This window comes from Amblyomma mixtum, chromosome 7, assembly GCF_055824585.1.
Source record: "Amblyomma mixtum isolate Tamu chromosome 7, ASM5582458v1, whole genome shotgun sequence".
Lineage (NCBI taxonomy): Eukaryota > Metazoa > Arthropoda > Arachnida > Ixodida > Ixodidae > Amblyomma > Amblyomma mixtum.
This window is the reverse complement of record NC_143018.1, coordinates 32,827,463-32,841,177: the sequence shown is the minus strand read 5'-3', so window position 1 is coordinate 32,841,177 and position 13,715 is coordinate 32,827,463. Positions and strand designations below refer to the sequence as shown.

Genomic DNA, 13,715 nt, shown 5'->3' with positions numbered 1-13,715 from the left:
TTTCGAGGTCGTAGGGAGCGGCCTTAAGCCTCACGCGCAATCTCCCTAGTGTGTGCTCCGTCTGTACTCTGTGCAGCCTCACCTTATATTCTTCCTTTGTTTCGCCTTCGGACTAAAAACCGTTCTTTCCAGGGGTGTTTTTTCATGAAAAATTTGAAATTTTGCAAAACGTGTCAAAAACAGATTTATTTACAACAACACAACGATCAATAATAATGCTCCGAAGTTCAGTCGAATATGCAGTTATATATGTCATATTGTGAAACGAACTTCTTGTTCTATTGAACCGAGAAGATAATTATTTGCACTTCAGGTGAATATGGAGATATAAATATTATATTTGTGGAACGAACTTCTTGTTCTATTCCACCGAGAAAGGAAACATGAAAACTGATCTATAAGTCACTCCATATCGGACTCACAGTCACTGTCGCTGGATGCGGCACTACGCGCAGCAGCATGGATTGATGTGTCCACAGCTAGGTTCTACTACACATAACACGAGCTTTCGAACGCGTTCCCCTGAAAGCCTATTGCGAATCCTTGTTCGCACGTTTCCGAAACGTGACTAGTTTCGTTCGCAGCTGGCGGATGATGGTGGTATCTGCAGCAGTCGGCAAGCCAGAGGAGTTGGCGGCTGGTTGGTGCAAAGGCCTTGCCACCAGGTAGATGGGGTTACGTGCTTCGCTGAGTCCCAGACCCCTGTCCTGGATCAAATTCCTGCGGATGTCCTGTACTCTGCTACGTCGGAAATCGAGAAGCTAGGCTTGTATTTGGCTAAAACCGCTTACGTGCACAGCAGCCAATGTTATTTATGCCGTGTGTGTCGCGCTGTAGAATTTGCAGCCATTTTGTTCTGCTTCAGCCATGAGTTCAAGTATTAGTGTGTTTTTAAGTCAAGCCTGGATCTTATATGTGACCTGGCCTTCAACCCGCGTACTCGTAGCACGAACGTTTTAAAAGCACTACCTGGCACTGGCTATGACCACTGCTCTCCATCGTTCATTGATGCACACTGTAACGTTTTTCAAAGCAAAAACAAAAACCTAAATTGAGAGCAAGCAATCATAAAACCTTGAAATTGCATTGTGAAATTTTCGATGTTTCTTTCCAATTTTTCTCGTCTGAAAAAAAAAAAACAAAAAAACGAATGTTTCTTTTTTCCAAAATTAGTTTGTTTTCAGGCCTTGACATCTCTACTTCGGACGCGTGCAGTGTAGCCGGTAATAGATGTGTCTGTTAACCTCACCGCCTTTCCTTTTCCCGTTTTCTCTCTCTCTCTCTTTCTGTAATTTCTTGCTCGACATAGAAATGGTTTCTTCGAATTTCTAATGCTGGTGTTGTGTATGTTGTGTACGAATAAATAAATAGTGCATTCAACATTTTCTCAGTTTCTAATGAAGCAATCAAGCGTACGAAATGCTTTATATTTAAAGAAACAAACCGTAGAGCGGGTGAGGAACAAAAGCGGGTTAATGGCATCATAGCCGAAATCAAGAGGAAGAAATGGGCTTGGGCAGGGCATCTAATGAGAAGGCAAGATAACCGCTGGTCCTTAAGGGTAACGGAGTGGATTCGTAGAGAAGGCAACCGTAGCATGGGGGGGGGGGGGGGGGGGGGGCAGAAAGTTAGGTGGACGGATGAGATTAAGAAGTTTGCGGGGACACGGTGGCCGCAATTGGCAAAGTACAGGGTTATTTGGAAATACCTGGGAGAGGCCTTTGCTTTGCAGTGGGCGTAGTCGGGCTGATGGTGATGAATGATTAAAAAGTGCGAGCCTAGTCTGCAATGATGCTCGGTCAGCATCAGGGTTTTAAGCATGAAATGCTCACAGGAAACTCAGGAAACTCACACCAACACCGTTTCGAGATCGCGGCGGGCATAGAGACGAACTTAAAGCCGAAACCTTCAGAAACATTCCAAAATTTTTAATCTGAATTGGATCCAGTGGGGGGCGGGGGGGGGGGGGGGGGGACAACCATACTACTTCACCACTGAGTTCAATAAATGCCGTTCCAATCCAATCCAGTTCAGTTGCGCTGCTAAGGGTTCACCAGACTGTTGCACGCAATGACTTGTAGCTATAGACGGTTACACCCAATGTTTTGTAGCAAAAGGATTGTGGGAGATAGCACTTTGATATTTTCAGAAATAAGAAAAGACGAGAAGAGGAGCCTTGGTAGATCCCAAAGTTTCTTTCAACTTTATCATTTTTAACACAGGCATATCTTTGCAAATTTACAGATTTTGCCTAAAAACCTTCATATTGATTGGATTGGAAAACATTTATTTCGTCAAGAGGAACTTGGTGATCGGAGGGCCGTGTTAGGGGGCCGCTAATCCGTGACTATTGGCAAGAGGAACTTGGTGATCGGAGGGCCGTGTTAGGGGGCCGCTAATCCGTGACTATTGGCGACCTTGTTGGCCCACTCGACGGCCCGGACTTGCGTCTTCGGGTCTGAGCTGGCCAGCACAGCCTCCCACCGCTCGAGAGAAGGGATTTGTACTAGCTCCGCCGGAGGCGGCTCTTCCCTACAGTCCCATAAGATGTGGTCGTAAGTGGCGCGTTCGCCACAGCGGAAACATTGGGGTTCGTATTGAGAGGGGTACATGAGCGACAGTAGCGCGGGATTCGTCAGGGAGCGCGTCTGAAGCCGCCTCCACGTGGTTTCTTGTGCTTTGGACAGTGTTTTAGCCGGAGGGGGATAAACTCGCCTGTTCAAGGTGAAATGGGTGGGTAACGTCATGAAAAGAGGTCATGCCGTCTCTCGTAAATCCCGGATGTAAAGGCGAGCTCCCTGCCCGGTTGACGAAACCTTGGGCTTTATTGTGAGCTGCCTCGTTCCCTGGATTGTCCGAGTGGGACGGCACCCAAATTAGTTCGACCTCTCTGGGAGGTTGGGCTGCTTTTCCAGGAATGCTGAGGGTGGTGGGTGCTATTCGGCCCCTCACGAAATTGCGAACGGCGAATTTCGAGTCGCTGCAAATAATATCAGCGGTGGTATTAGTTATAGCTAAAGCTATTGCCGCCTCTTCCGCGATCTCAGAGGAGCATGTTTTGATAGTCGCGGCAGCGAGCAGTCCGTCGGGCCCATCCACCGCCACCAACGCGTAGGCCTTGTCGTGTTGGTACTCCGCAGCATCCACGTACACCGCTCCCGAGTGCTGTTTGTACTTTCCATGCAGAGCGCGAGCTCTGGCCCGACGACGTCCCTCGTGGTGCACGGGATGCATGTTCTTGGGGAGGGGTTTTATGAGCAGGTTCTTCCTGATATGTTTCGGTAGCTGAGTTTTCGCGTCTCCGCTCGGAAGTGCGTCGCACATTCCTAGTCGGGAGAGAATGACTATGCCCGCACTAGTACGAGTGAGTCTCTCAGCTTGTGTCGTGAGGCGCGCCTCGCAGAGTTGATCTAGCGTATTGTGTATGCCGAGCCCCAAGAGCCTCTCTGTTGACGTGTAACGCGGTAGACCGAGGGCGGTCTTGTACGCTTGTCTGATGATACTATCGATTTTATGTTTCTCCGCTGCATAGAGGCGGAGGTAGGGGACTGAGTATACAACTCTGTTGAGAACGAAGGCCTGAACCAGACGACAGAGGTCCTTTTCCTTGACGCCCCGCCTGCGGTTGGCTATTCGTCTGATGAGTCTCGTTGTCATACTGACAGTAGATTTGAGTTTGTCAATAGTTTGGGTGTTCTTGCGGTTTGTTTGCATGCATGTATAGCCCTAGGATGCGTATGGTGGATACCTCATTCACTGTCAAACCTCCTACGCATACGTTTAACGGAGGAGGGGGAACGTAGTTTTTGAGGTGTATGCCTCTGGGCTTGTTTCTGAGTACGAAGAGTTCAGATTTTTGATGCGAGCACGAGAGGCCCGCCGCTTGGGCGTATGTTTCGACCATGTCTACCGCGTGCTGCAATGTACTCTCCACTTGGCCGTGACTCCCTGTTGTTACCCACAGAGTGATGTCGTCCGCGTATAAAGTATGATGCAACCCGGGTATGGTGGCGAGTTTTGAAGGAAGTTTGATGAGGGACAGATTGAACAGAAAAGGCGAGAGGACTGAACCTTGAGGTGTTCCTCTGCCTCCGAGGGGGATGGGGTCAGACCTGATCTCACCCACTGCGAGCTCCGCGGTCCTCTCTGAGAGGAAGGAGCGGATATATGTGAATACCCGCACCCCGGGATTAATGTTAGATAGGTTCGTGAGGATAGCCTCGTGCGAGACGTTATCGAAAGCCTTGTTCAGGTCTAGCCCGAGCACGGCCTTCGCGCCCGTCCCTTGCACGAGGTCTATGATGTCGGACTTCAATTGAAGCATGACATCCTGCGTAGATAGACGCGCTCTGAAGCAGATCATGGTGAGGGGAAGTAAGTCGCTGTCTTCCACAAACTCTTGAAGGCGGTTAAGGATTTCGTGTTCCATCAACTTGCCTATAAGCACGAAGTGAGTGATATGGGTCTAAGATTCTCTATAGAAAGTCCACTGACACGTAATGCATGAAATTTTAAACCTCATAGCTTTTGGACCTAAAAATATTTAACGAGAGTTCACAAAGGGAAAGAGTTAGGAGGGAATGGTTGTAAATATATATAAACACACTGGTACGTAGTTGCTATGCTGTTGTTCCGTATACACATAACAAAAGTCTTTATTTCAATAGCGAATGCGGAGAGAACCGCGGCTTCACAGATTCCAGGAAGCGGCGGTGGTAGTTCTCTCTTATAGCACCATCCTGCGCTTCTTCCGGTTCAGCATCACCGCGACCGTGACGATAATCACGATCGCCGCTGCGATGCAGGAAAGCGCAACCCAGAACAAGGGGGACGTGACGAAAGGCGACTTCTGACTACTTTCGTTCTCTACATCAATTATTTGCGTCGTCGTGATAACTTCGGTTGTCGTGAACTCTGTTGTCGGGGCCCTTGTCGTTGTGGCTTTCGTGGTGGTAGCCACTGTTGTGGTAACAGGCCGAGGGGAGTAAAACACTGGAACAACGTTCGAAGTATTTGACTTCAGCCCATCACTGTTAGCTACTCGGGCTGCCAGGTGAGCGTTCCAGCTCCAGGCGCCATCTTGCCGAAGTGAGGAGAAGGTGCGGGGAAGTGACAAAGTGATGACGTGCCGGCCACCAGATGGCAGTGGGTCCAGGTTTCCTTCGACGACGTCGGCTTCCGTGATCTGAGCCTGGTTTTCGAAGTCGTCGTTTAGGTCAGCGTAGTGTTTTCCGACTCGAATATCCACGGAAGAAGCTGCGAAAAAGTAAAGCCGTTGAAGGGGAAACAGGACTCCATCCAGTGTGACGTCAACCTAAAGTGTGCCACTTATGTGCGCTGACATCCTTTAGTGTCCAAGTTTTCACAGAAGTCACGTGACCGTTCTACCTGAAGATATACACAACGGAACATTAAACGGGGTCATTCTTGGTCAGGATGCCAAGCGGTTCTGCCTGTCCCTCTGACATCAAGCAGTCATGATGGGTCAAAATGTGGGCTAACTTTTCCCAAACAATTAACCTCATATCAGTTACATACTTATGTCAGTGAACGATGCTGTGCTTGATAGCGTGCCGAACACCGAAAGATGTGTTTTCTCGCCTTCGTAAAGTAAGCCAGATCATGTGTAGAAATGTCGCACGTTGAAAGAACTCATTCTCAGAAGGGTGAAATGATCGTCAATGCCGAGGCTCGTTTACGTTGGTACTTTTGCCAATGATACGTCTGTTCTTGTGGAGTGCGAATAGATCCGAAGTTATAATTCGCTCCACTGTACTAGCGGATACCCACGCCATATCTCTCATGTCCTAAGGGTTAAATTCAATTCAATTTATTTACTTTGTAAATAAATTGAAAATTCCCGGGCACTTTTTTTTCTCATCTTGTTCGTTGCGCTTTTTACTGCTCATAGGCTTCGTGTAATTGCCTTGGTTAAAGTAAAAGAACGCATGCGAACAAAAGCGCTAGAAATACAAAAGTTGCTGTGGCTCAACTCAGCTAAGCCATATACGGAGCGAAAGCTGAGTAAGCAAGCACTCCAATTATAGACCAGATTTTTTTACCCTCGCACGCAGGCTGCGGACGCGCGCCTACTCTCGACGCCAGTCGCCATCTGTCGGCGCGCGCGGCCCGAGGGACTGCGGGTCGCGCCGGCGCCGCGCATAGAACGCATGTTTACGTTTTCGCTTCTGCCGTTTTGTGCTCCATCAGCTAACGTATGAGGGTGTGTGCTGTTCGTCACTACTCACATTTGCCCTCTTCCAGACAGTGCTGCGGTTATCTTGTGCGCAGTTACTCGTTAACGTGACATCCGAGTGTAGTCGACCAAGTAGTGTACGGACTGGAAACCGGCACTTCTAAGCAGATTTCTGCGCTGTCGTGTCGTTTGTCGTCGCCTTTTACGTGCGATATCATCTATGATAATTTTATGCATCAGAATGTAGATCTATTGATTTGACTCAGTGGAGTAGTAACTGGATAGGCGAGCTGCAGACTGAAGGTTGTCCCGACGGAGCGCGTGTTTTCGATCACCATGTACGTGTTCGGCACCCTTGCGCTGAGCTTGCTCTTGTTCCCATTAAACACATTTCATGCAGAGGATTGTAAGCACGACCGCTACCGATTTCAGCTGCTTTTTCCGCACGCATGTTAGAGGTATCTGGGGAAAGGTTTATTTATAGTATCTTTCTGCTGTTGGTATCTACCTTAGCTTGGTTTGGTTTATTAAGGTTTTACGTCCCAAAGCGACTCAGGCTATGAGGGACGCCGTAGTGAAGGGCTCCGGAAATTTCGACCACCTGGGGTTCTTTAACGTGCACTGACATCGCACAGTACACGGGCCTCTAGAATTTCGCCTCCTTCGAAATTCGGCCGCCGCGGCCGGGATCGAACCCGCGTCTTTTGGGCCAGAGCAGAGAGCCGTAACCACTGAGCCACCGCAGCGGTGCGGTATCTACATTATTCATAGGAAAACATGCGCGATTTCATTACATTTTCCACACTTAGCCAAACGCCTACGCAACGCTCTCACACGCGGCGAGAGCTCCTGAATAAAATAACGCGACTTCGGACCTCAGAATTAGTGAAAGCTGGATTAGCTGCTCATATCTATTCAAGCTTTTATAAATTAAGCGGAAGTACGTTTTTATGCACCAGGTTGCATAAAACATGACAAAATTTGTTTTCTGTTGGCGCTGCGACTCAGTTGAGCTCACAGCGGTAATTTGTTGATAAACTGGCGCGGCGACAAGAAAGCCGTTTGTGGAAGGGGGGGGGGGGGGGGGGGCTTTATGGCCGGCAGGAAGGAATAAGAGTGCATGGGAATTGGAACTGCATACTAGCCGCACACCTAATTCTTGATATTGAATAAAAAGTTTCTTTGCGGTGGAGCACCAAGACGGAATTCGATTAAGCACGAGCGCGTTCTAAGCGCCGGCACAATTAACTTGAATGTCAAACTAAATGTCATTAAAACGCGTCAATGTTATCGCTTTGATAACGTAAATACTTCCTGCAACACAGCCACGCAGCGGAAGTATGCTCGACAATGTTTTTTTAGCGCCCGAAGCGCGGCTATATGCAGGCGCGGCCGCGGAACTGCCGCAGCCCCGCAGTCCCCAACGAAACGCCCGCACCGCGGCGCGCCAGTCGGTGCAAAATGGCCGCGCCCAGGAGAGGCTCAAAAATCTGGTCTATATTAGCGAGAGCAAATCACGTGATGCACCACGTGCCACAAGTGCAAGAGCAAGGCCCCAGAGCAGCAGCCAGCGCAGCGCAGATGTGGCAGCCAAGCGCGCAGCTGTGACGTCGGTGAGTCACATGGCATGACGTCACAGCCACATGCGGCGCGCCTCCCGTTAGAGGTCAGATCGAAGAGCCAGTTGAACTTCAGGCTCAGCACGGGAGGAGTAGAGCTTGTAGCTCTAATAAACCCGTGTAGTAATGCTGCGCAGCTCTCGGTGACAGTTGCTATCTAACTTCGTTATGCTGCCGAAAACACCTAGTACATTACAAGGCGTTTCTGGAATGCCGCCACGGCAGACATATGCGCTTCTTTGGTGTGACTGCTAGCTAACTCAATGGGACCTCTTCTTCATCGGTAAACTACCTCTGAAAGTTAGAATTCGCTCAGATATTCAATTTAAAGACCGTAGAGGGATACCAGACGGTTCCCTGCGAATCCCGAAAGACTAATGACTTGTGTAAATGTTCCTAAAGTCCTCCACAGTACTACTGGATAGAAGCACTGTGGATATACTGGAAAGTAGTACTGTGGCTAAAGCGGTGTTTGTCTGTTAGCCTAAGTAAAATACACCACTAGTTTATTCTAAAAGAATACAGTGGTTTTTAGAGAAGCTGTTTTGCGGTGGATTTCAATCTTCAACATCATGCAGTACGCTTGGGAATGCCACTGCAACGTAGCGCGAACAGTACTATGACAATAAAAAAAATCTTTATAAATGCTCGCCTTCCTCTCCCATCTGCTGTGGTCACGACTTCGATGAGACTGTCCCATGATTCGTTGCCAACTTTCCCAGTTCGTCTAGGAATACCGCAGCTAATAAGCCTAGTAAGTGCTTGCAAGCTCCACTATACATGTGTTTTTTTTTTCTTTTTGCAGTGCTCACCGTTTCCATACGTCAGATGAGCTCCTGGCCACGTCCAAGTTAGCTGCACCAGGAGAGTGTTGTTCTTTCCCGGCCGCACGTCTTCCACGGCGAGGTCCCGGATGTCTCCTGGAGGCACGTGCCCTTCCTGGATATCTTCCGTGACCTGGAAAGAACCTCCGGACGCCACCCTCTGGAAATCGTCCACTGTCTCCGGGGCTGTGCCGGTGGTGTTTCCGGTTTCAGTGGTGGTGTTGACCACGATGAAGTCGTCTATCGTGTACTCGGACGATGGTTCGAAGCTCGTTCCAGTGGCCGCTTCTGCAGTGAGTCAGTCGGCAAACGGTTGTAAGAACGGGGACGAGAGTTCAGATGACCAGTGCAATTTGAAAGCTCAATCAAGAAGTGTCGAATTAGAACGTGCAGAAAATCGCACTGCCGGACCGTAGTTCCCTCTACGACATATTATAAAAAAAATTTTAGGAGTACACTCCAGCTGCTACCCTATTCCATTACCACCGGCCACTAACGAGCATGCGCCGATGGCTCCGATAGGCCATCAGGCCAGCATATGGAGCACTCTTCGGACCGTCCGCGCATGCGCAATGCCGGCTCGTGGTCGAGGTATACGACTGCGCTAAACTCTAGGTAAAATGTTTCTAATACCGTGCTCAAAGGCTGCTGCAATAGTACCGCTGCCACAAAAGTGACACACTGAAATATGCTGTTCTTCGACTTTACAGACGCCCACAAAAGTTTTCGAAACATAGAAATAACGAAGAGGCTTAATTAAATTGCTGCATGAGCATGAAAACAAGAATTTAAGAGCGTGCTCGCCGCTTCCTCATGTGATCAGCATAATGCACACCTGAACCCTAGGACTTACCTGAAGTAAGGCACGCATTCTGCAGTGAAACGACAGGGCAGTTTCCCCTTTGGCCTTTTAGCCTCAGTTAGCGAAATGCACTGTTAGTTTTATGCATGACGCTCAAGCAACGGCACGCCCCTTTTATTATTGTAACCAGCCTTTCGTCGAGGCGGACAATAATGATTGAATGGATGTGAGAGAATAGCTATGTTAGATTAAACCAGATTTGGAGTCTTATTTCCAATGCGCCTCCGCATTCGAGCGTTGGCATGTCGGCGTACTATTGGGGTTGCATTGTGGTCGAATGATGGTACTTCTTTTCCTGAGGAGCGGCCCGAGATTTGGAGTTAGCTCATCAGTAAGAGTTGAGGGTATCCGAGTGTCTCAGCAGGTGTATGATCCCGGTACATGGAGACTCACCCGACGTCGCAGCAAGGAATGCCGTGGTGAAGAAGCTTCCCGAGCCACTGAAAGGGTCGGCCAGGCGAGTCGTTTTCTGGTTAGAGACGTGCGCCGTGACGGCGTAACGGCCCTTGCCGGTGAACTGGGTGAAGTAGCCGCTGTAGGTGCCGTCGTTTGCGTGAACGTCGGGGTCTGGGAGAAAGTTCGAAAGAGGCACATGATGAAAGCAAGCAAGCAAGCAAGCAAGCAAGCACGCAGGAAGGAAGGAAGGAAGGAAGGAAGGAAGGAAGGAAGGAAGGAAGGAAGGAAGGAAGGAAGGAAGGAAGGAAGGAAGGAAGGAAGGAAGGAAAGCAGGATGGAATGAAAGTGACAGTGGAAGTCTTCGAAAAGAGAGAGCAGCAAGAAAGGAAAGAAAGAGCTGAAAGGAAGGAACACAGGAAATACCCACGTTACAAATGTAGCAGTGTGTTACTGATGGACCAGAAGATTTAATGAGATATTATGACTGATGTTGGTAATGTGAAAAATCGCCACATCATATCTCTGGCTTTTCAGAATCGCTAATTATGAGATAATTATCAGATACCTAGGGCACCGCAAGAAAAAATTCGGTAATCTCGCATTCTCCGTTCATCACGCTTTGTAATCTTTTGTTAGTAAAATAATCCGCTCCAAATCTTGATAAAGGGTAGGTTGAGCTGTTTGGTAATCCATTCGACTTTATTTCGTGGCGCATCATAAACAAGGGTGAAAGAAGGACGCTGGACAAGGACAGAGCACAGCATTTGCCTGATAAGGCAAGTCCAGCTTTTTCGCCCTTGTCAGTGTTACGGTGTGGAAGAAAGTGGGATGTTTATTAGCATACTAAGGGGGGGCTCACCACGTCCGTCGTCATAAAGTGGAATTTTTATCGCGTGTGGAGCGTTCGGTGTCTCTGGGCGGTAAACTGTGGCGAAGACCACGGCGTCCAGAACCACCTTGTTGCCCTTGGTGACCTTGGCATAGACGACCGCTCCGTCGAACTTGTCCACGAGCATGTTGCCCATCTCGCAGGACACTCTTATCGGCTCGTCGTCTTTTTTGCGGGGTTCGGACTTGACCCGAACGCTGACCTCCACTGGGTCCGAGGTGGAACTCGTCACATGGAGTGTCCACGTACCAACCTTATGGACAGGAAAAAAAAAATGGCCGTGAGCCCTTGTGGAGGGGGATGCCGCTAGATGGCGGGAATTCAGTGGCACACAGTGAACAAATACCCCTGATATTTGATCAAATGTTTATAAAAATCCCCCAAGGAGGAGTAGACTTGTAGTAAGGGAGCTGCGCTCGGGTGGATACCAAAGAGTAATTACTCCCTTATTACCTCTGGTATTTAGAGCTTAAAATTCCTCGATTCACTTGCGGTATAAGAGCGCGTCCCACATCTTCCGATATTGCTGGGTGTGGCGCTGGTGAACACTCTCAAGGCGTTCACCACATTTAAGATGAATTCCTTTTCGTAAATTCCTTTTTGTAAATAAATTACTAGTGAAAGGCGTGACGGCCGACAGCCACTGATTTCGTCCAGTTGGTAGGGCACAGTATTAGATGTACGGAGAACTTGGGTTCGAATGACACCGGCAACATGTGGTTGTATTTTCTTCTACTTGCTTCTGTAGCTAGAAAAGAATTCCTCAATCAATTTTCTTCGCTTAAACAAAAACTCATAACCAAAAAAAGGAAGAGGTAACATTCCCCAATTTCTTCCTCAACCTGAAGGATTGTCTGCTTATTCCCGATATTTAGAGTAAGCAGAACCTTTGAACCATAGAGTTTCTTAACTATTACCTAGAGGGAAAGCTGGCGGCGCTGCACTTCAGCCACCATGGACGCTCAAAGCATCATGGGGCGGTGAGCTACTTGGTGCGAGACAGTCGTAGTTTTTTGGGAACACGGAGTGGCACTACTGAGATGTTTCATTCCGAAAACGCTGTTCATATGTGCGCAGACGACTTTCGCGCGAATACAGTGTGTAAAACCCATAGTAGTGAAAACGCAACGACACACAACGCCAATAAAAGGTTTCACTTTCCCAAAATGCCATTCAAAAACCTTTTGAAGTATTTACGCAACCAAATTTTTTTTGAAAAAATATTTCCTTTTAAAAGCGCGCCTGTTGAGCACTATACTCCGTTTCATACATAGCTGTCAACGCAGCCAAGGCTACGGCGCCTGTTCGCGCTCCTCGTCCGCATCGTAATGTAGTGCGTCGAAAGTGACAAGAGTAATGAACTCAAAATTAAAGTTATTGTTGGTTAATATTGCAGTATAATGATAATGGTGTTTTATTTTGCGAAAAGATTGCTTTTTCTTTAATGTTCTTCAAAACAGAGTGCATTAGTTTTCTGGGTTTTTTTGGCTCCTCCTGTATCAGGTTTTCGCAGCTAGGCCGGCCGGCGATGTCGTCTGCTTTCGTCTTTTGGTTTCCGAGTATGCGAAAATGGCACCGCTATCGCCTACTCGCTTGTTTTCTTCGCCCACTGCGGCTTCAAAAACATCTCCTGCTCGCCTGTTCTCCAAGCTGAAGTCTCCGAAATTTTCGAAAGACTCCAATCAGGTTATTGTCAACGTTTACTCTGGCGTAAGGAAGCGCTTCCCGGAGAAGGCTGTGCGCGAAGTTCTCGAAACTGTGGACGGGATGACCGGGGTGAGCCCTCGGACAGTTACGAGGTTCAAGAAGGAAGGCCTCGCTACTGGAATAAGATCACCGCAAAAACGACCTAGCAAGGTGACCATATCTAGCTCTCGCAGTGTTAAATATGACAGCTTTGCAGTCAACGCCATCCGACTCAAGTTACATCGTATGTTTGCCGAACGCGAAATACCTACTTTGGACAGAATCCTGGATGACGTGAACGCAGATGCCGATCTGCCGGACATGAGTAAGGCTACCTTGTGGAGGTTACTAAAAGATATTGGTTTTAAGTTCGAAAAACGAAAGCGAAGTCTTGCACTCATCGAGCGATCTGACATCGTAGCCTGGCGGTGCCGGTATCTCAGAGCGGTGTATCAGTACACCGATCAATGCAAGGTTGCCGTTAGCCGAGGCTGCTCCGAATAATCGACGCCACACTGAATTCTATCACCACACAATGGTTCATTGTGTGCCGCATGCTAAAAAGTCGTTCAGTACCCGAGAAAAGCACTTCGCAATCACGTCCGTCGCCAATACACTACACTGCCTTTTCCCTTCGAGACAAGTAAACAGCACTGTGTTTTTCAAAGTAGGTATTAGAGTTTGACAGTTTCGAGTTTCTACCTAATGAATCTTTTAAGAAAAATAAAAAAATAATAAAAAAACCCACCCGAGCCGGGAGTCAAACCTAGGCCCTTTGTAAAATGAACACACAGGCGCGCGCTTCGTACCACTCAGCCACGACGCGAGGCGGACGGATACATTTTGCTTGTTTTTTGCAGCGGACTACTTTCGTACCTTTGGCAGCGTTGAAAGCTATGTATGAAACGGAGTATAGTTTTAGGTTTTATAATGTTCAATACTTGGCCAATAGGAGAGCGAGTCGTCTCTTATTTTGGGCAAACTTTGCACTTAAAGGCTTTTCTGCTCGTTTGTTGCGAATTGCAGACAGGATATTGAATGTTAGGACATTCGTATTTAATGAGCACCTTTATTTTTGCGTTATTTTTTGGCCAAAAGTTGAAGTTCTGCAGCCGGTAGCTCACCGCCCCATGATTCTTTGAGCGCCCATGGTGGCTGAAGTGGTCAAGAGGGGCCTCTATGCAAACTCCCATAGACGGGCTGCCAGCTTTCCCTCTAGGTAATAGTAAGAAACTCTATGCTT

General features: G+C 48.2%; 1 protein-coding gene and 1 pseudogene across 3 annotated transcripts in view; both read right to left on the bottom strand.

Annotated features, from left to right (window-relative positions):
• LOC149335587 (calcium-activated chloride channel regulator 3A-1-like) overlaps window positions 1-13,715 on the bottom strand; it is a 58,752-nt gene that overhangs the window by 22,561 nt on the left and 22,476 nt on the right. For 2 of the 3 annotated variants that reach the window (XM_089552183.1, XM_089552182.1), the window contains exons 10-12: window positions 10,757-11,039; window positions 9,895-10,068; window positions 8,628-8,927 (exon numbers count right to left, since the gene is read on the bottom strand). In XM_089552183.1, the coding sequence (XP_089408309.1) occupies window positions 8,628-8,927; window positions 9,895-10,068; window positions 10,757-11,039 (757 nt within the window). Of the gene's footprint in view, window positions 1-4,615; window positions 5,257-8,627; window positions 8,928-9,894; window positions 10,069-10,756; window positions 11,040-13,715 lie in introns of those variants that run through there. The other variant, XM_089552181.1, reaches the window with a different exon arrangement.
• LOC149335588 (uncharacterized) lies at window positions 2,361-4,467 on the bottom strand (annotated as a pseudogene).